Genomic DNA, 21,244 nt, shown 5'->3' with positions numbered 1-21,244 from the left:
TTTAGTTGTTGCAGAAATATCAGAGTTTCCAGTCCTAAGCTAAAAGCTTTGTGACTTTGAAATTTTTTTGTAATTTGTTGAAGGAAGCCCATATCTTTCCTTGACAAATAGTGTTACTTTTTTGTTCAGAGTTTAACAGGGGGAAAGAATGGAGGCGTTCACTGTACAGATGTAACCAATGCCAGTAGAACAATGTTGTTCAACATTCATTCCTTGGACTGGGATCCTGACCTCTGCCAGTAAGCTCATTTTTTCAGTAATACTGTTGTTTAGATAGTTTCTAACTCATTTAATAGTAAGAGTCTCTTATGTAGACTAAGATCAGCAGTTACTTTTGTATTTACTGTTGACATTAGTGACTACAATTCATTGTTCTCCAGATCTCCATTTTACGATGGCCTGAATTAACTAAAAATAGCAGAATCTTTCTATAGGTGGAGGACTGATTCATCTAAAAAATGACATTTAATAATTTATTACTTAGTCAAATTTGTGAGGCAGTTACAGTGATAATGTCTCTGTTTTAAACTTATATTTATTACTAACAGTGCTATAAAGATAATGTTGGAAGAGGAATGACTTCCCACATGAAAGAGTTGCATATGTCCTCAGAATATGGAAATATATGCTAGTTTACTCCAAAAATCAATGTCATGTACTGTAACAAGTGGAAAAACACATAAATGTGGATTAAACCCTAGAAATCAAGGTTCCTTTTATGAGTTTGCTTTTTTTTTATTTCTAGCTTAAACTTATTTAAGAAAGCAAATGCAAGATGCTTTCTGATTTAGCACTGACCATATGTATACGTTATTTTATATTGTGTTCAGGTTCTTTGAAATTCCTGAGGAAATACTTCCAAAAGTACGAAGCTCCTCTGAGATATATGGCCTGATGGTATGTTTTCTAGTATTTGTGTAAAGTTAATCTTGTAAAAATATAACTATATCAATATGGATTTGATAGAATTTCTATAGATTAAGACTAATGTTTTTTCTAGACCTCCTATTTTTGATTTCTGATTAGTATGTTGTTATCTACTGTTATATAATATTATATGAAGTTGAAAATTTGTTTACTTTGATGCAGCACCAACTCTTCTGATACAGTGGCATCTAATTTATTAGCTTCAAAACTGGATAAACTGTACGTTTGATTTTAGATTCGTTTTCCTGGTAGATTGCACTATTTTTAATTAAGAACATAGAGGCATTTTGTAATTAAGACAAGTTATAGGATTTTTATTTCAAATATAACTCTAACTTCCCTGAAATGTAAATGTTTTTGCTAATGTGTTAATGGAAGTGCTGTTAGAAGTCATTGCTGACTTATTTATGTGAAGGTCAGATAGGAGTGAGTTGTATTAAGCTGAATGAGTGAGGTAAATGGAAAAAGATACTGCCTGACCACTACAAGAGAATTGCTCGTCACTTTAAATGTGAACTTCTGTTTCTCTTCCCCTTTCCTTCCATTTTTTTTTCTTTTTCTTCCTTTTGCTGGCTGTAGAAAATCTGTCCTAGCCTGGTGAGTAGAGGCTTCCATTAGGCTGACCACTTATACCTTACCCATTCTGCTCAGATGCTGTGCATTTCCATTGGTTTAAGGATTAGTAAAAGTGCACATTCTAGACCAATAAATTTGCCATGTATTTCCAAATCTGAGAAATTACAATTAAAGTTCATGTCAAAATTATTTCTAAAATGTGATCTCAATGTAAGTGTTTGTCTTAATTTGCAGACTGTTGAATATTTCTTTTCGTAGGGAAATAAAAAATACAGCTACTGGCTAATAGATGTTGGCTATATCATTTTATAAATGAGGAAATAAGACCATTCTGTCTAAAAATATTAATTCTATTATAGTTAAACATCAGATTCATGCAGAGTTTTTTAGTGAATTTATAAATGCAGTTACCATAAATCCATTTAGTTAAAATGAGAATTAAAAACAAAGATATTCAGATTGGAAATACACTTGCATGGCTTAACTGAAAATGCATTTTCATTGTCGCATAAAGAAACAGTTTAAAGAAAGAAGTTAAAGTTGTCAGGGAATAGTTAAATAATTAAATAAAATTCTCAGGATACCTTTACTAAGTTTGCAGATGACACTGAGTTGGGTGGAAGTGTGGATCTACTGGAGGGTAGGAAGGCTCTGCAGAGGGATCTGAATGGGCTGGATCGATGGGCCCAGGCCAGCTGAGTGAGGTTCAACAAGGCCAAGTGCTGTATCCTGCGCTTGGGTCACAACAACCCCAGGCAGCACTACAGGCTGGGGGAAGAGTGGCTGGAAAGCTGCCTGGAGGAAAAGGACCTGGGGGTGCTATTTGACAGCAACTGAACATGAGCCAGCATGTGCCAGGGTGGATAAAGAGGCCAATGGCATCGTGGCTTGTGTCAGCAGTAGTGTGGCGAGCAACACCAAGAAAGTGATCATCCCCCTGTACTCAGCTCTGGTGAGGCTGTACCTCAAATCCCACATTCAGTTTTGGGCTCCTTGCTGCAAGAAAGACATTTGAGATGCTGGAGCATGTCCAGAGAAAGGCAATGGAGCTGGTGAAGGGTCTGGAAGAGAAGTGCTATGGAGCAGCTGAGGGAGCTGGGGATGTTCAGTCTGGAGAAAAGCAGACTCAGGGGAGACCTTACTGCTCTCTAAAATTACCTCAAAGGAGCTTGTGGTGAGGAGGGGGTCAGTCTCTTCTTCCAAGTAACAAGTGATAAGACAAGAGCCTTCACAGCAGTAGTTGTCAAGCACTGGAACAGGCTGCCCAGGGAGGTGGTGGAGTCACCACATCTGGCCTGGAGGTACTTAAGAGATGTGTTGATGTGGCCCTTAGGGACATACTCTAGTGATGGAATTGTCAGTACTGTGTTAACAACTGGACTTGATGATCTTAGAGGTCTCTCCAACGTAAATGACTTAATGATTCTATATCAGAAATGTAACTGAAAAACTCTGTGGTAGTATTTGGAAGAAAGTCTGTATGAGGCTCAAAATGCTGTGTTGTAAAATCATCTCTCTTCACTTAGAGTGTCACCACAGTCACGATTTTTTCTAGTCACTTCACCATTTTGCACTTTTGCATTTTACACTTGGTATTTACTGCACAGATTACACCGAACTTAATTTTCTGTATAGTATGGTAAGACCTTTTGAGGTGACATAAAGTATATCTCTAAAATTCCCTGCTCTTTGTTTCTTAGTGTTTTAGACATGAGCTGCATTAAGCTGAATTTGAGTGTACACCTGAACCGAATGGTTGTTTTCCTTTGAGCATTAGAAATTTAGCTTCTTTTTCTTTGCCTTCAATTATAGTCATGGAAAACTAACTCACAGCTTTTTTTTCTCTTTTTGCAAAACAGAAATCTGGAGCTTTGACAGGAGTACCAATTTCTGGGGTAAGTCCTACTTTGACTCAGATTCTAGCATGACAACCTGACCCTGCATAAACAAAGCTTCACAGGACAAAAGCTTTAAGATGAGTGAGTTCTGACATGAATTAAGTTGGGGGTTTTTACTTCAGGTTAAACATGAAGTAAAATTTGGAAGACTGACTGCTTGATTCATCATTATTGAGGCCTGGCTGTGGAAATACACCTGACAGCTTTAATGCACATGTGTAGTGCTGTTGGAAATTTAGGATCTCTAAGTAAAGGAGTAACATTACAAAATGGAAGAAAGCTCTGCTTCATATATATAAAAGAAATCCTATATATACGTAGTCCAGAAATGCTTGGCAGATTCTCAGCCTTTTAATATACAACATATATAATGATAGTAAATTTTATTTTATTTCTTTAAATTATTCAACGTAAGTAGCACAATAAATTTCATTTTTAGTTCTTACAAAAGGAGGAGTAATAAAAACCATAGCTTATCTCTATAGGTTTTTCCTCACTTTCAGTTACCACTTTCAGTGGTACAAATAGATTCAAGTTACAGTGAAATATATCTGTTTATGGTCCTTTTTCATGCACATAATTCATGTGCAGGCATTTGCTAAAAGAAAATGTCTCTCACTTTCAGTGCTTGGGTGACCAGTCTGCTGCTCTTGTTGGGCAGATGTGTTTTCAAGATGGGCAAGCAAAAAATACGTAAGTTATTATTAAAGTGAAACACTACTCTGTTTTGAATTTAGTATTATGTTATTTTTCAAGCTCAATGCCAGATGCATTTGTAGTTAGCAGATCTACTTTTTGACTGTACTGACTTACAAAGTAAACCATGTCCTGACTTTATATAAAGTAGTGAGGTGTTGAAGTTACATGGCTTGTGAGGTATGTTTTGGAACACAGCCCCTGTGAGAAAAACATCACTGTGTGATAGGAGGTTTTTCATTTTAAAATTTTCCAAAAGGGAGATTAAAATAGTTGCAGGTATCATTTAAATTGTGAGCTAAAGTTAAATGAATAGAGGCCTGTGAGTTAAATTGCACAAACCTGAATGGCACAGCATTGCTGGATGGGAGAAGTTCATTTCAGTTGCAGTACTTAGTTGTACTTCTCTGTCTAGCCCAGCATGGAGAATATTGCATTTGTTTTTTTCCTATTTCTCAGCCTCTTCGTGTACCCTGTTTAAAATAACTGATCAGTTAAATCAGGCAACTGGTGTAATAAAACAATCATTTGAGGAAAAGCTCTCTGTTTAAATGAATTACTATTCCATTTACAACCACGTACTTTATTGAGTATGTAGGTACATGCACTTTCACAGGTATAATTACATGTTCATCTATACTTGCGGCTAATTGACCTCCACTTTTTATTTTATATTTATGCACAAATTGGATGGTTAGTGGCCTTGTGTTTTAGTAAAAAAACGTGGTTCTAAGTTGTATTATCACAAAGTATTTTTATAATAAATGTTTTTGTAACACAAGAGACCTTTTGAAAAAAAAAGTGAATAGCGCTAAACTAAAAGGTAAATGTAAGAATTTTAAGCTTATTTCTGTTATTGCTTTATTCTTTTTCACTCCAAGTATAACTGAAAACTATCTCAGTAGTGTTTTAAGCTAATAATTTTCGGGGGTTTAGAAACATAGGGAACTCATAATTTCTCAGAATAAATTGGAGTGGATTGCAATATTTTATACTCCTTTTATTAAACTGTGTCTGTATACATGTGTCTATATGTACACATATTTGTGATGTGGTCTTCAAATAAGAAATATGACATTTTTAAAAGTTTTTGAATAGAATATATTTAAAGAAAACCCTTTTCTTTGTGACAGGGGCAACTTTTCTTAAAATTTCCCCTTTAATATTATGAAATATTTATTTTATAAAGTAGCTTTCATAATCAGCTTAAATTGAAGTAGGTAAACACTGCCCTAAAGAGGAATTCACACTTAGTTTTCATAGCCATATCTGCTCCCTGATGAAGTGTTATACAAGAAATAGCCAGAGAGAGAGGAATGTGACTAGATTTTTCAGCTTCAGGCTGCATTTAAATCAACCTTTTTGAGGATGGTTTTATTATCAGTTAATGCTAAAATAACCTTCAAGGGTCAAAATGTGGTGTCTTGATTCTCCACAGGGGACTCATGGATTGATGAGTTACAGTAACAGGTTATCCTTTAAACATTTTGGTCTAACTTTGCTTTGCTATCATGCTAGGTACGGAACAGGCTGTTTCTTGCTGTGCAATACAGGTCAGAAGGTCAGTTGCATTTTTTAGTTGTTCCCTTTTAATTTTTTACAATCTTTATTTAAATTCTCAAATACAACTCTATGTTAGCCTTTCTTAGACTTACTAACAACAATGATGTTGCCAGACGTAAGGAAAAGCAGAGAGTGAAATCTGAAAGAATATAAAGTAATAGTTTGTTGAAGGTGTTACAGAAAGGCTCCATTTCCTAGCTCCTTAAGTGTCCAAACAGAACTTTTCATGGCAAGTTTCTTGCTCTTTTCTTGTACCTGTTTCTTAACATCACATTGGGAGGCTTAAGTGTTGTATTACTTAATCACAGGCCTTCTTTTTTCTCTTGGCTATTTTATTTCTTCTCTTTATTTTTCTCTCATTATTTCTTTGTAGTTGGAGTTGAATAAATAACTCAAAGCTTTGGCTTCCTTCTCATTTCCATCTCCCTCTAAAGATCCCCAATTCTTTGCTGTAAGGAGGCTGGAAAGATCTGCGGCAGCTTGTGGATACAAGAATTAGCACCAGCAATCTGAGGGTTCTGTGACAGGTGTTTATTTAGAGTGACTAATAATGAACTTTGTTTAAACTTCCCATATTTCATTTGAAGGTTTGGTTCCTTGTTTATTATAATTTGAATGTTTTAATTTAAATATTTCCTGCCTCCGTTCATGCTTTACCTTTTCTTTTCCATTTCCTCATTTAGTCTGTGTTTTCTGAACATGGTCTTCTAACCACAATAGCTTACAAATTGGGCAGAGACAAACCTGTTTGTTATGCACTAGAGGTAAGTTCAGTAGTTTCTTCCTTTTTGTAGTGATACATGTTCTTGTTTACTTCTATTATCTGGTATTTTTATGTTATCTTGAGCTGCGCAGAAATGAAAATAGCTCTGTGTTTTAGCTTGTGTGCCTCAAGGCATATGTGTGGCTTTGGTTATCCCTATCTCCAATCCATATCATGTAATCTAATAAAATATTTCTTCATTGCATCATTTATGTTTTCAGGGCAAGATGGTGAAAACTTTTTTTTTTTTTGTTATTCAGTCTCTCAAATCCTTCATAAATGTTATAAATAAATAAAACAGAAAGACTTCTATACTAAATTTGGTTTAAGAAAAGAGGGAGGGAAAGTACTAGTGTTTCAGTTATCCTCTCATAATAAAAACCATAACAAAATGTTTCTTATTTCACTGTAATGGATTTTACTTCTACCTTTAAAAATCTGAATCAAATTTCTGGGGAAAAAAATCTAACAATTGTTCTTTTTTTTGCCTACTTAGATTTAGGTACCTACTTAAAGAATTTAGTCCCTTAGTTCTCCACACTAGTCTGAGGGCATCCAAATTCTGTAGAAAATTGTATTTTTACTTAAACTTCAGGGTTCATTGCTTTAAAGCTCTACTTCTAAAGCACAGATCAGCTGAGCACCTATTTGACACCAAAGCTTTATTGGGAACAGCAAAATAATTACTCTTCCACCCGTGCTGTTAAGTGGGCTAACTATTATAATCCAATAGTTATTCTCAAAGCACGTATACTGAATTCTCTGCTGATATTGAGCTTTTGCAGATAGCCTATGATTTCCATGTGAAACAAAGACAACACACAGAATTTTTTTCACTAGGAGAATAGTTTGTGGCTTATAGTGCTTTACTAGGATGTGGGAGGCTGTATTTATTTCCTTCCCTGAGGAAAATAAATCTTGCATTTGCCATGTTCTGTCAAGCTTGGGGATTTTTATTTTGTGTGGGGGTATGAGAGGTTTGTTTTATTTTTTAAGCCATGTTCTTGAGTCAAGAAGTGGAACTGTCTTGAGAGTGATTTTTATTTCTGCATACTGAAACACGTGCGCATGTGCTTTGCTTCTTCACTTCCAAGTCTTTAATGATATTGTCTGAAAACATGGCTTCATGGTAAATGTCTTTTATCCTATATCCATGCTAGAATCATCCAAAGTCTGCTAGTTTAAGACACTTCCCAGAAAGGCAAAAAATATGGATTCAGCCTTTTCTTTTAAATCAAACTAGTATCTTGTAGCAGTAATAGCAACCTGCATAGAAAACACCCCTGCCACTTCTAGCAGTGGCTTTGAATGAAAATACAATGCTGCTCCTGTTTTACTTGAAGCTTGATCTAGTAAACTGGAGATTGTCTTGTGGAGAAGTTCATTTGCACTTTGCAGTGAGAGGAGAGCCATGTCATTCATGTGTGATATGATGGAGCTATGAAGGGCCAAATTCAAAAATTCAGAGCAATTTTGCTGGCAAATGCACCAGTGCCTAAATTTTCTGCTTTTCTGGGCATTTGTATGTAGACTGGATATAATCAGTCTTGTTTCTTTAAATCAAAGCATAAAAATCTTAATTTCTCAGGAAAAGAAATCTGAGGTTACTGGACCTCATAACTGTGTATTCAGGAGAAGACATAATTTAGAAAGACAAGAAGACTGCTTAGGAAATGTCACTGTAACTTCCCCTCATGGAGAAAAGCACACAATATGTACCTTTTCTGCATGGAGCCTGTGTAACAGGCTGTCCTTTTTACACGGCAGTTTCCAGATGCCAAGAAACTTGTGGTTTAGTTGTGAGCATTCTTGGGAGTGCTTCACGCTGTGACTGTAAGCCTGAAGTTGGAGGCCACTGCTACCCCTCCTCTCCAGCCATTTAAAAAGGAACACAAAGCTATCAGTTGTTGTCTCCTAATGTGGTGATTTTGTTTCCTTCAGGGATCTGTTGCAATAGCCGGTGCCGTTGTTCGTTGGCTGAGGGACAATCTGGGTATCGTGAAGTCTTCAGAGGAAGTTGGTGAGTGTTAACAATTTGAAACAGTTCCATTTTTTAAGTTTTCCAGTGTCATAATGCCTCTATTGGTGAATGAAAACTCAAAATATTAAAGAAAATGTGGAGGGTGCATGCATTTTGCTGTGTTTAAGTAATTCACTTTGCATCCATGAACTCCTTGTTATTGATACATGTATTTAATAGAACCTCTCAATACAGCCTTGGAAACTTTGTTCTTTTGCAATCTGTATTTTTTAGTAGTTTCCCTAGCAACCAGATATTCAGGTGGATATTATATATACAATGTATCTCCTGGTTTCATGCTGTGTTTCCAGAGTCAAGAGTATTTAAATCTGTATTACAGAAACCAGCTCATAGTTGATCCTAAACCTACATATTCTTGTCATAAACATGAGAACCTGAGGCCCTACATGTGCAATAAGTTATGCATAAGACTTCATATCCATCGAATTAAAGACCTGAGTTTGCAAAGTTGCCTCTTAAAGGAGTTGTGGAAGAGGGTAATCTGTCCTGGCTAAGAATACAGTAATCCTTTAGCAGTTTTGCAGCTGAAGTTTTCTGATTGAGCTGAACTGAAACAAGCTGGTGTCTGACATTATAGAAACTAGCAATATATCAAACTTTGGAAAAGGAAAAAAATATAAGAAGCATGCAAGGGCAAAAGTTTGAAAGTGACTGATTTAATAAGATTTAAGACTAAAAAGACATTCCTTACAATATTTTTAATAATTTGTTATTTTATTCAAAGGTGGAAAAATTTAGAATTAAAATTTTATGTAAAACTTCAAAGATTAAGCAAAAACTTAAAACATTAGTCTGTTTTTCTGAAAGAAAACTTTGCAGATCATACAGCAGAGTTTAAACTACTGTCACATGAATTAGTCAGTTGTTGAGACACTACAGTACCTCTTCACAAGTTTGTGTGACTAGACCTTTGGAAAGTTTGAGTTTCAAGAGCTTTAACCTTGTCAGTATAACATGTCATGTATAACTTCATCATCTCTTCCTGTTTCCCTGAACATGTCCTTCCTTCTCCCTTCACAACTTTTTTAGTGGAATCTTTATGAAAGTACCATTTTAGAAGGACTTTTTGAAGTTTTCCTGCTATTTTTGTCTAGTGCAATGCTCCTCTGATCAATGCAAACAAAAAATTTACAAAAGCAGAAAAAAAAGCACTTTTCTTTCTTGTCCTAGGAATGAGCTGCACTTTAGCATTATTTCCTTTGCAATTCTAGATGTCTTAATATAATTTTTTTATGACAAATATTTTAGTATTGAGTTCATAGATACACAGTTTTTACTCATATTAAGAAACCAGATTTCCTTGTAGGTGGCCTTGTGATTTAAATACGTAAGCTGAGAATTTGGAACTCTAAATCCATTTGAAGTTAATGGGAATTTAGTTCTTAACTCCCTTTGGTCTTGATCCAGTTTCACTTGCTTGTCTTGACTTAAATGTAAGAGAAGTGTGACCTTTTGGACTGCTTTGAAGATTGCATTCTTTACCCACAGGATAACCTTTGAAAACCTCACAGAATCTAGGTCAGAATACTGAACATATAATTTGGGGTTTTGGTTTTGATTTTTTATTTTACATTTTACATTTTCCACAGCTCCTTGTGCCCCATATTCCATTCATTCATACTGTTGCAAACAGAAAATTAGTTAACAAGGAGCAGAGTGCCAGCACTAGTTGTATTTTTTAATTGTATACATGGCTTATGGCTTGATTATTTTTGTAGCTACCTAATCTATCCTGAATATTTTTCCAATTTAAATAATAACACTTTTAAATGTTGGTTTTAAGTGTTGGTACAGTTGTGAAAAGCTAACTGAAGCCTGTTTGTGTGTGTGCATTAGAAAAACTGGCTGCAGAAGTGGGCACTTCTTATGGCGTGTACTTTGTGCCAGCATTTTCAGGACTGTATGCACCATACTGGGAACCCAGTGCAAGGGGGTAAGGATCTGACTGAACACTGCATTTGCAGAGGGTTTTAATTATTTTACAAATCTACCACACTTGTCTTTCCAGGCATGTGAAATTGTTCTTTTTGTTCCTTTGATGTGTCCAGATACGTCATTCTCTGTGGTATCTTCAAGAAACTACTGAGTTTCTGTTTTGTATTTAACCTGTTCAAAACAGCAGCTGCTACTGGGAGAAAAGGAAGAATTAGCCAGCTCAGCTACTCATCCTCCTCTCCCCTTCTTGCCCCCCTCTGAAAAAAAAAGAAAAAATAGAGGGGGAAGCACGGTAGGGAATACAATTTCTGGTTCTGAGAGGATTTTCATCTCACTAAAGTAGAAGAGGAGGTCTGCATTCCTGTGAGCTGTCAGGCAACAAAAGTAGGAAAATAAGAACATAGTGCTGATTAGTGTTCTTGAGTTCATTTTCAGGCAACTTAAACCCTTCCCATTTTTCCTCTTCCCTTATATCCAGCTTCCTTTCCAGTCTATTGAAAGCTCTTTTCAACTCCTTTTTTCCAGTCCCTTTCTGGGTAGTTCAGACTTGACTAGCTAGTAGTGGTTCAAACAGTAGCCTTTCGTTTGTCATTTCTGCTGTCTTGCCTACTGTTCCTGGAATCACACATGCCATGGGAATCGAAGAAGCATATAAATTTATATATAAAAACCCTTTCCTAAAGTGAGAAAAGAAGTCTTAAAGGATATCTAGTTCCCAAGCTTTCAAGTAGTTTCATCTTTAGAATTTAGATGCTTCTTGTACCTAAGGAAAAAGAAGAATTTTTGAGATAAATGGTTTTACCATTTTTCAGATCACAGTGCTTAGCTTTTTATCTGTTAAAAGCTGATCTTTGGAATGGTAAAAACTAAAAATGTCCTATAATATTTTTGAACTTGCATGTATTCCTGTATACCAAATACAGAAGCTTTTCTGTGTAGTATGCTGCTGTTCCTTGAATGTTGAAATAGGATGAATAGGATGGTTATCTGCTCTGCAGCTGAGGATACATTGACAGAATTCAGCTTACTTGTGGTTAGATTTAGCAGAGTTTCCGTATCCAAAAACCTCTTTGAAGGTTCAGAAGCAGTGAATGGCCAGAAAGATCTGAAAACAATTTCAAGCATTTAGAGCACAGCACTGAACCAAACTGCTTTTCCATAAGAACTGAAAGCAATAGAAAATTTATTAAGATTTTAGTGATAACTGATATTATTTTTTAAAGAGAAATCAGCCTCAGTCATACTTTTTTTAAAGGCATACTAGAATTTATGGAGGTGTTTGTGTATGTGGGGGGTTAATATAATCCATCTGCATGCAGATTGGCAGAAACAAAGTAATTTATAGCACCTGTATTGATTGGACCCTGAAAACACCTTTCTAAGGAAAATAAGAGAGTTTAGATTAAAGGAAAACAAGCTTTTTAATAGAAAAAAGGAGTCCTCATACAGTAGACTGTATGAGCTTTGAATTAGAAGACCTAGGTCTGAAGTAACAGTGTATGTCTGCTAAGAAGTGTGTCCTAACTTTGGTTTTTTTTCTCAACAGTATTATCTGTGGCCTTACTCAGTTTACAAATAAAAACCACATCGCCTTTGCTGCACTAGAAGCTGTCTGCTTTCAAACACGAGAGGTAAAGGCAAACTGGGTCCTAAATTCATTTTAAATTAGTATGATAACAGGAACTGTAGCACTTCAGGAAAAGAAGGGATTTAAAAGATGTAATGAAGTTTAATTACATGCTTTATATTGTACCTCAATGCTACTCTCATCTTTGCTTATTGCTAATGTTGAAAAATTTTTCCTGTGGATTTATCTGACTGGTACATTACTTTGGAGTGGCAATGCTGCTTTTAATCAGCATTAAAATAAGGTAAACATATTTTGTGAATATTTTGAGAGGCAGAACATAGGAATATTAAAATGACAAGGCCAGTGCCATGACTAAAAAGTTTCATTCATGTAGGAGACTACATTTTACATTGTCTGCTGTGACAGAGATGCTTCTGGTACACAAGAACAAAAATGAGTTAAAGTGAGACAACAGCAAATATATCAAGGGAAATTAGGGTTCACTTCTTGCCCATTACATCCTTCATTGCCTTAGCTGGAATTCTGCAAGACCAAACCAAAATTCTCACAGAGGAAATTAATCCCCCAACCAAATCAAAGGGATTGATATCAGTGTGAGCATTTGAATCTTTATACCACCATCTACTCCTCCCTGTGTTTGCATTCCCTGTGTTCTGTGCAAATACAGGAGAAAATGAAATCCTTAGACCTCGCAGGATAACAGTCAAACCTTCATTTGATTGCGTGGCTTAGACTGCTGTTATTTAAGCACACTGATTTTTAAAATAGCACCCAGCTCGAACTGTGTAAGATGAGGAAAGCAGCGTCCTGTCCCTGTAGTGACATAGAATAAAGTACTGGTGGAAAAAGACAGACAGAAATTTCACCCAAGCTTCTGCTTTTGAAGCTATGCTGACAGCCTCTGAGTCCTCAGAAGGTTGTGAAGGAGATTGGAAGTAGCATTCTAATTCTCTAATTCTTATACTACAATTCAGGGTAAAGTTACAGGGAACTAAACTGACAGTCTGGTTTGTTGTCTGCTTCTCTTTCCTTGTCTGTCCTCCCATCCATTCCCTCTCATGTGACAGCTCAATGAACTTTCCAGCAGAAAATTATCCCTCTTTTTGCTGGGCTATTTTTCTGCTGGATTAATGACCTCAGCTGCCTTGCAGAGGAGTGCAGCAAATGTCAGAATGTGAGACAGGGCATGTGGCTGGGAGTAGGAGAGAGGAGAATAAAGCTCTTACACTGATTGAGGGTGAAGTTTACTGTTGGAGCAGATCTAATACTCCCCCATACTTTAGTCAATGTGTTTTTATCACAATGACAGGAGTGCCTGATCAGGTCTCTGGACACACTTAAATCAACAGATTGAGTCCTATTGGCACAGATAAAATACGTGTACATTTTTCAAAGATACATTGTTTGTTCTGTCTTGTCAAAAACAAAGTTCTTTTAATAAAAAGTTAAAATGGAAGTCTTCAGGAAAATTCCCAAATTTCACATCCACTGGAGTTCTTACCTGTTTTATTGTGACATTCTGAGTGCCTTATAATTTAAAAAGCTCCTTCCTTATGCATAATGATGACACATGTTATGTTTTTTCTTCCTGAAGGCATTTTTGAAAAATAAGCAATTTTTCAGTTCTAAGAGGTGTACAATGCTGTCATTAGACAAAAGTTGCATATTTGGATACCATGCTCTTCATCCAACCTCCATACAACGACATAACAGCAGCCTGGTTATGATTTTTGTTCATTCATCTTCCTTGTTTGTAGCATTATTTTCATTTCTTTTAATCTCCACTGAGGGCATGATGGCCCAACAGGCTCTTTTGCAGTGATAAACAAAACCAGAGCCTTGTATGGTAATCCTATGGTGTTACCAGTAGCTAAGGTTTGAGGCAAACCTTATGTTCTTAGGAAATCCTCTAAAAATTATATTGATAAGTATCAGTAAATTAAATACTTAAAAGTAAAAATAAAGTTAATTAGCCTTTTTTCAGCTATCTTCTGTGCTCAAAGAAGGAAACATCATTTCATAAAAAATTACACTGTTTATTTTTGCTGTCTATCTTGTTTAAATGTAAAATACTCAGTTTTCAACCACTAAACCAAAATATTTGAAGAGGCTGCTCTTTCAAAAGAGTTCAGCATTCCTCAGTTCCTACTGAGGTGTCTTGTAGACTACCAGTTCAACATTTTAATCTTTCAACTCTTTAATACATCAAATTAGAGAAAGTATCTAGACAACCTAAATCAGCTAAAGGACTCCATTTAGTATTGCTTCTTCCTTTCTTGATAAATGTTGTAGTCATCATGTTTTTCTTCAAAATTCTTCTCAGGCCACATGAGCAGCACATAGGCTACATATAGAGCATCAGAGGAGAAAGATTTCTACACTAGTATTTCTGTAATTAATAGATGCATGTGCTGTATATTAAACAAAACTGTGTTGTCACTACTTCTGTTTTGATCTTTTGATGTATAGGAGAGGAGAATGATCTCCTTAATGCTCTTCAGCAAATACTGAAGTATCGGTATTTTACTCTCAGAGGGTATCGTGTATTTCTCTGCAAATAAGTTATAATGTATATTACTCTTACTTAAGATTTTAGATGCCATGAACAAGGACTGTGGGATACCACTAAGTCAGTTACAAGTAGATGGAGGAATGACCAATAACAAAATCCTCATGCAACTCCAAGCTGACATTCTTTGTATTCCAGTAGGTAAGATAAAATTGCAACTCCTATTTTCTTTTCAAAGCTGCTGAGAGCAGATTGGATGGCTTGTTTAGATGTTGTTTTTAGATAGATACATAAATCTTTAGTCCTAATATTATCAAGGTGACTTTCTTTACAAATCATCATGGTCTTCTCTGTGATTTATTTCAGTAAAGCCATCAATGCCTGAAACAACAGCTTTAGGAGCTGCTATGGCAGCAGGAGCTGCAGAAGGAGTTGGAGTTTGGAGTCTGAATCCTGGAGATTTGACAGCAGTGACATCTGAACGATTTGAACCACAGCTCAACCCAGAGGGTAAAACCCTTTTATGTTATCTGAGTTGCAAACTTATCTTTTGACCAACAGGTCAGGTTTTTAATTTATTGCAGTCTGACATACTGATATAAAATGAATATTCTATGAATATCTTCACAAATGTTGAAGATCAAGTTGGTAGTGTTTGGCTTAGAGAAAAGTGCATTTTGCTTGCTCTTTTTGTGCCCATATTGACCAGCAAGATTGGAGGATGGCTAAAACAATGCAGCTCCATCAAGGAATATGTTGGGGTTTTTTTTCTATCTTCTCTTTCAGAGCAGCTTAGCCCCGGGCATTGCAGTCAGTAGCCTTGGATTCATAGCAAGTAAAATCAAAGAAATCTTGAAAAGTTTTTGCTGTGGAAGATGTTTTCCTGTGCACTTGTGAGTTTTCACAGATGTAGAAAGGACAGACTCACTGTTTTGGGGAGACTCTTCATTTGGCTTTAAAAAGCCTACATTAGTTAATGGGTTTTAGCTAACTTATCTTTTTTATCAGTTGTTAAGTGCTTGTAGAGATGGAAAGTATGTACTTGATATAATTAATCCCTGTGCAAGACAAATGCTTTTTTGTCTTTTCAATTATTTCTTAATTTTTGGTACATAATTTTGTCTTACAATTTGATTATAAATTACTTCTACAGTCTCTACTTCAAGACACCATTTTCAACACTGAAAGGTTTCTACATGAATATCAATTACTTCATTTTGTCCTGTTTGTAAATCTTCTTAATGGTGAACATGCAAAAAATGGATTTGATTTCTTCTTACTGTGCATAACTGTGGGCTTTGAGGTGGAGTTTTTTTTTAATTCAAAAAAGGATTTTATAATACTTTTTCTGCAAACAAGTAATACTGTGCTGAAGAGGGGAAAACTAATATTGTGGTGTTTGGTTCTTTAACACTTGTGGTTGTATTCCTATGCACTGAGAGGCTTTTCTGTTTGCTGGTTTCTCAATTTTAGAAAGTGAGTTTCGGTACGCCAGATGGAAGAAAGCTGTGATGAAATCTATGGGCTGGGAGACATCTGAGACCCCTTCAAATGGTAAACCAAAAATTAATGCAGGGCAAGTATTATTAATTAGCCAGTTAACCTTTTCTGTTCATGCCATCTCTGGACTATTACAGCCATTTAAAGATCATTTCTTAAAACCACTGTGTATACAAAGCAGAAAAATACGTAGTTCTTCCTCTTGAAAGGAGGGCACAAGTGATATCTTGTAGGGCTCTAAAAACAGAAAATACGAAATCAAGACTAACTGCAGGTTTTGCAGGATGGCAATGGCTTACAAAAGAAAAAAATCTTACCTAGAAGAGATACAGCACAATTCTAAGACATTGCAGGGATTTTGTAAACTTTCTTATACTATAACCTCATGTTGCAAAGGAGAAAAGTTCTGTCCTGTGATTTTTCTTGCCATATCTTGCTTTTGTCATTTACTGTATATTGTAGGGGGATTGATATCCACATCAAAATCTATTTGACCCATAAGGGTTAAGAGCAAGAAGTTATCATAAAGTGAAGAATTACATAGACCTATTGTTCACACACAGAGAATATAAAAACACTCTTGAGGGACTGAGCAAGATCTTTCTTTAAAAGTAGAGGGCTTTCTCATCTGTCAGGTTTGAATTAAATTAAAGCTACAGTCTTCTATGATCTATAATTTGAATTTATATTTGAACACTATTTCAAGATAATTTTTTAGTCCTTAATCATCCTATAACACATCATGTGGGCTTTATCTCCATTTCATTTCCCTTTTGTTGGAAAAACTGTTAGAATGAAAAGTATTAAGTAAAGACTCCTCAAAATCTAGACTCCCCCCTCAATCCAAAATCTACAGTTGGAACCCTCAAGTTTCAGGAAGTCTCTTTATTCTTGAAAGCTAAAATTTTCCTTTTGCCATCCTATATGTTGATTTAAGTATTTTATTGAACACCATGTTTTACAAACAACTCTGCCAAGGCTACTGGGAAGGGAAACAGGTAATTTAGCATGAGCAACATGATTCACTTCAGTATTGTCCAGTATGATTTAATACTCTGATACTTCTCCTACTTATATATCTCTATTTCCTTTTGAAGAATAAAAAATTCTGCCTTGAAGAAAGTAAAACTAGATCTTTTCCTTCAGTTCATGTAAAAAGAGCTGTGTTTATCAAAACTTATCTCAGTGATTATCTGGTTTAATACCTGGGGGGAAAATGTTATTTTCCTTAGTTCTTGCTTTGAAACTTTGTCTTCTGCCTGCTAGGGATAGTTAAGATTGAAGAATATTAGAATATGGATGGGCTTAACCTAGATAGTGCTGACAGTGGAATGTAGATTTGAACTCTTACATTGAGAGTCTGTTTTGAATTGTTGTGGGGTTTATGCGTAATTTCTTTTTTAGTTTTTCTGCGAATGTCACTACATTTGTTATCTTTTGCTGTTCATATGATCTTTAACACATATATTGCAATTTATATATATATATTTCTCTTTTGATTTGCTTGACTGGAAACACCCTCCCCTGGATGACATCAGGTGACACTAGTATCTTCTCTAGTCTGCCTTTGGGTCTTTTTATTATGAGTAGCATGGTAATGTTAATCGGAGCAAAGTACGTCTCAGGTTAGTTATTATTTGAATTAGATCACTTTAAAAACTATCTGCTCTAGTTTAAGTGTTGGGTTGGGGTTTTTTTGTATTCCATCTGTATGTTTCCAGCAAAAATGACTGATGCTTTTTGTTGTTCATGCACACGAATGTTTGAGGTGTGAATCAGAGATAATGCACCTAAGGGAGCCAAGTGAAGGCCATCTCGAATTCATCTTCATGTGCCACAAAATTTGTAGTTGTTAGATGCACATGAAACCTTGAACTCTCCCCTCCCTTTGTATCTATGCAGATTGCACATTCTATTAAAGGGATATAGGTTTGAGTAATCTAGCAGAGCTTTGCATTGCCTGAATTACAGTGTGCATTGCAGTTAGAATAAGGTTCCATCCTTTATCCTGTATTTCTTCTTGTAATGTCTCTAATTATTTTGAGGATCTTTTTTAAATGAAGACTTTTTCTTCTGTGCCTGAAAGGCTTCATGTGCCTCTTTGGTTTTTTTGGTCCCCTTGAAACTATTGTATTGCTAGAAATCTTCATCTACTAAATCTATGAAAGATTCTTTTTGTACTTTGCTCTTGATGGATAAGTGAATTAATCTTGTCTAGAAGAGAAGAGACCCTAAAAGGCTTATCTGCAAAACTGGGCAAGGGACTGTGTGCATATGCAATGAAGATGCATCTTCAACTTGTATGACTTATTAAAAAAAAAAAATTCTTAATATTGATGACATTGTTAGTTGCTTATGCCAGAAGTAACACATTTCATTAAAGTATTCTTAGGGTAAGAAAAAGAAGTTTATATGGTGTTGTCATTTGTTCTTTGTTGTTTCAGAATTTCATTCCAAAGAAAGAATTTTACAGTTAGGCATTGTTGCTGCTTAGTAAGCTGTTTGGGGGTGGTTGTTTAGTTTTCTTTCTTTGTTTTGGTTTTGGTGGGATAGGCAGGGGGTGTTAATTAAACAGACAATTGAGGACTCTAGCATACTCCTATGATTATGTGTTTGTATTTGTTTCTACTCATTCATCCTGAATTAACTATTCAGTTGTAATTTTCCTTGCATGGAATAGACTGTCAGAGCTTGTAGGAGAACTAAAATCAAACTAAACAAATGCTGCACAAAAATCAAACTGAACAAATGGATTCACATTAACTTACTAATTCTGGAATGTATCTGTGAATGAGAAAAATCTAAAAATCTTGATTATGAATAACAAAACAAAACCAGCTGTAAATAAGTGGGTAAATTTTTAACAAGCTGAACAAGGCAACTTGAATATAAATTCCAGGTCAGGTTCTTCATCACATGGAAGATACCTAAAATAATATGAAAATCAATGATAAGTGGGAAGATAAACAACCTAAATTCTGGATTTATTGCTTTTGAAAAACAACTAATCACTAACCTGCAAATAATTATCTAAACTTGCACTACTGGAGCTCATAAGAAAAGATTTCCTTTTCTCCCCTCCTTAAGCTTGTCAGTGCCCTTCTGACCCACAAGTGGGAAACATACTCATCCCAGCTCACTGTGGCCTTCAGAAACCATGTTGTCCTTCTTTTCAGATAACAGTGACTATGATATGGTTATTGTTACTATGTATATATAGTTGCTATATATACATCAATATAATTATTTTATGTAATAACATATTGGTTTATTATTTATGTGTAAGCTTCGGGATGGGAGAAGTTGCAACAAATTTCTTCCTCATATTTGTTTTAAAAATGATGATGTCTCAAAAGAAATAGCAACAGTAATATACAAGTTGTAGTTTTGCCCAGCTGTTTTCTAAGGTAGAATATGATTTATAGAATTTGTGTGGCTGGCTGGAGCAGGGCTGCTTCCCCCTTAGACAATCTGGTAAATATTGTATTGCTTTTAAAAGCCAGATTCAGTACAGAAACTCCATTTAATTAATTTGTTTCATTTTATCTTTTAATGAAACAGTGGAACTCCATCACAGTCATCAGTGTGTTGGAGGACTGAATTTAGTGAGGACTGAATCAGGTTTGAGGATTGAATTTAGTGAGGACTGAATTCATCCTTCATGTGCTGAAACAGCAGTAAGTCTTGCATGACAACAGTCCTGTTATTGAACGTGTCTCTCTAGGGCAGGGCCATGATTTTACAGCTACTGAAACACGAAGGAAAAATCTGCTGTGCCAGAATAGAGAACACTAACGTGGCAAAACCCCATCTACAGAACTGCTAAGCTGCCTTTTCATGTGGCACCCGATGACTGAATTTGAAAAACAATACTGTATTCCATTATATCATTTCATAATTCCATCAAAATCCAGTCAAATACTTGTACCTTATTTTATGATCTTCATTCTTCTCTCCTGAGGGGAAAGGGTCATTATTTTGTTTTATTTCACTATTGAAGCAAGCTGTGTATAGCAACTGGAGTCCTTATGCTAAGATTTTGTCAAGTTTTTCACACTGGTTTTGGAAGTGGACACTTGAGAGATTTCAATATATTTTATAGCTGTACATTTTTTTGGAGGGGTGGTAGTAGAGTTAACTAAAATGATCCTATACTTTATTAGACTAAAGTTTAAGTAAATGCCTTTTCATACTTAAATTGGCATCTCAAGTGAGATATAGTGGGGATTGGCTATATATGGGATCTTATGTGACATCTGACATATAAAGTCCTTTGACTTTATTCTCACAGAATGAAATGTCAGTGCTGATAGTAATACTGTATTCTTCCTGCTTAAGTACCCTGTGGGGGTATTTTTAAGATTCTGTTTGTCCTTTTTAGTTTCTTGTGTTGTGATAGTTACTGCCAAATTGCATACTAATTTACATATAGGGAAAACTATGCAGTTCTGCAAGATAGCTGCAGTAATATTTCCCAAATTTCTGGAAGCTGAGCTCATATTCAGAAGAAAATATGCTTACATTCTCTTTCTTCAGTTCTTCTACTTGTTAAAAATTTACCCATCTTAATCGTGTGGTCTCTGCTCTCCTACTATGTTCACATCCTACACACAAGTGCTGGCTTGTCTGGTGTCACAAGACACATCTAATTTATAATTGCAGTAATTGAAAACAAAAGTTGGTTTTACGGAATTCCTCTTGCAGCTCAGCTGTGTTATAAAGCACTATTAATGTTTTAGATTAAATTCTGTGTTCCTAATGCATGCTTTTTCTTTTTTAAGGTAAATGAGACTACTTAGTGGACTTGATGGATGCAGCTGATTTTTTTGTCGTGGTTTGTTTTGTTGTCGGAAGAGATTCTACCATCAACGTGATTATGCTGCTTGTGTGGTTCAATATACTCATGAATCCATCTGTCACCAGTCTCTGAGTAACCTTCCAGTGGTGCACTGAAAATTCCGTCTTCAGCCCTTCATTACTCTGTTCCCTTCCCCATCAGCTCCAACTGCACTGGAGGCCTTTGCGTGAACTGTCTCACGTCATCCTCTAAAATTTCACAAGCCCAAGGTTTGTTTGAGAAAGCGGTATAACAAAAACCTGCAGTCTCTGAGATAGTGATGGCAGATGTTTAGCTGTCCTTTTCAAGGGTTTGGTACTTTATGTAACACACTGCAGAAAGTTAATGATGCACTGTAGAACTTTGTAAACATCTTACAATTCTTCCAGCTGCTCTAAATTTTCATAG

At 35.6% G+C, this 21,244-nt stretch overlaps 1 protein-coding gene across 3 annotated transcripts in view; it reads left to right on the top strand.

Moving 5' to 3' along the window:
* Positions 1–20,918, top strand: part of GK (glycerol kinase) — a 33,055-nt gene extending 12,137 nt beyond the window's left edge. The window contains exons 7-21 of one of the 3 annotated variants that reach the window (XM_027889726.1): positions 130–239; positions 831–897; positions 1,507–1,524; positions 3,363–3,398; positions 4,027–4,094; positions 5,616–5,658; positions 6,344–6,424; positions 8,365–8,443; positions 10,301–10,397; positions 11,946–12,030; positions 14,580–14,700; positions 14,866–15,009; positions 15,973–16,053; positions 17,538–17,624; positions 20,781–20,918. In XM_027889726.1, coding sequence (XP_027745527.1) covers positions 130–239; positions 831–897; positions 1,507–1,524; positions 3,363–3,398; positions 4,027–4,094; positions 5,616–5,658; positions 6,344–6,424; positions 8,365–8,443; positions 10,301–10,397; positions 11,946–12,030; positions 14,580–14,700; positions 14,866–15,009; positions 15,973–16,053; positions 17,538–17,624; positions 20,781–20,788 — 1,125 coding nt within the window. In that variant the 3' untranslated portion in view covers positions 20,789–20,918. The remainder of the gene's footprint in view (positions 1–129; positions 240–830; positions 898–1,506; positions 1,525–3,362; positions 3,399–4,026; positions 4,095–5,615; positions 5,659–6,343; positions 6,425–8,364; positions 8,444–10,300; positions 10,398–11,945; positions 12,031–14,579; positions 14,701–14,865; positions 15,010–15,972; positions 16,054–17,537; positions 17,625–20,780) is intronic. The other 2 variants (XM_027889813.1, XM_027889897.1) reach the window with 2 other exon arrangements.
* The last annotated feature ends 326 nt before the right edge of the window (positions 20,919–21,244 follow it).

The sequence above is a fragment of the Empidonax traillii genome, unplaced genomic scaffold, assembly GCF_003031625.1.
Source record: "Empidonax traillii isolate 1590-97213 ecotype Southwest subspecies unplaced genomic scaffold, ASM303162v1 scaffold1:size7828297, whole genome shotgun sequence".
NCBI lineage: Eukaryota > Metazoa > Chordata > Aves > Passeriformes > Tyrannidae > Empidonax > Empidonax traillii.
Note: the sequence above shows the minus strand (reverse complement) of the source record. Positions and strands in the feature narration are given on the sequence as shown.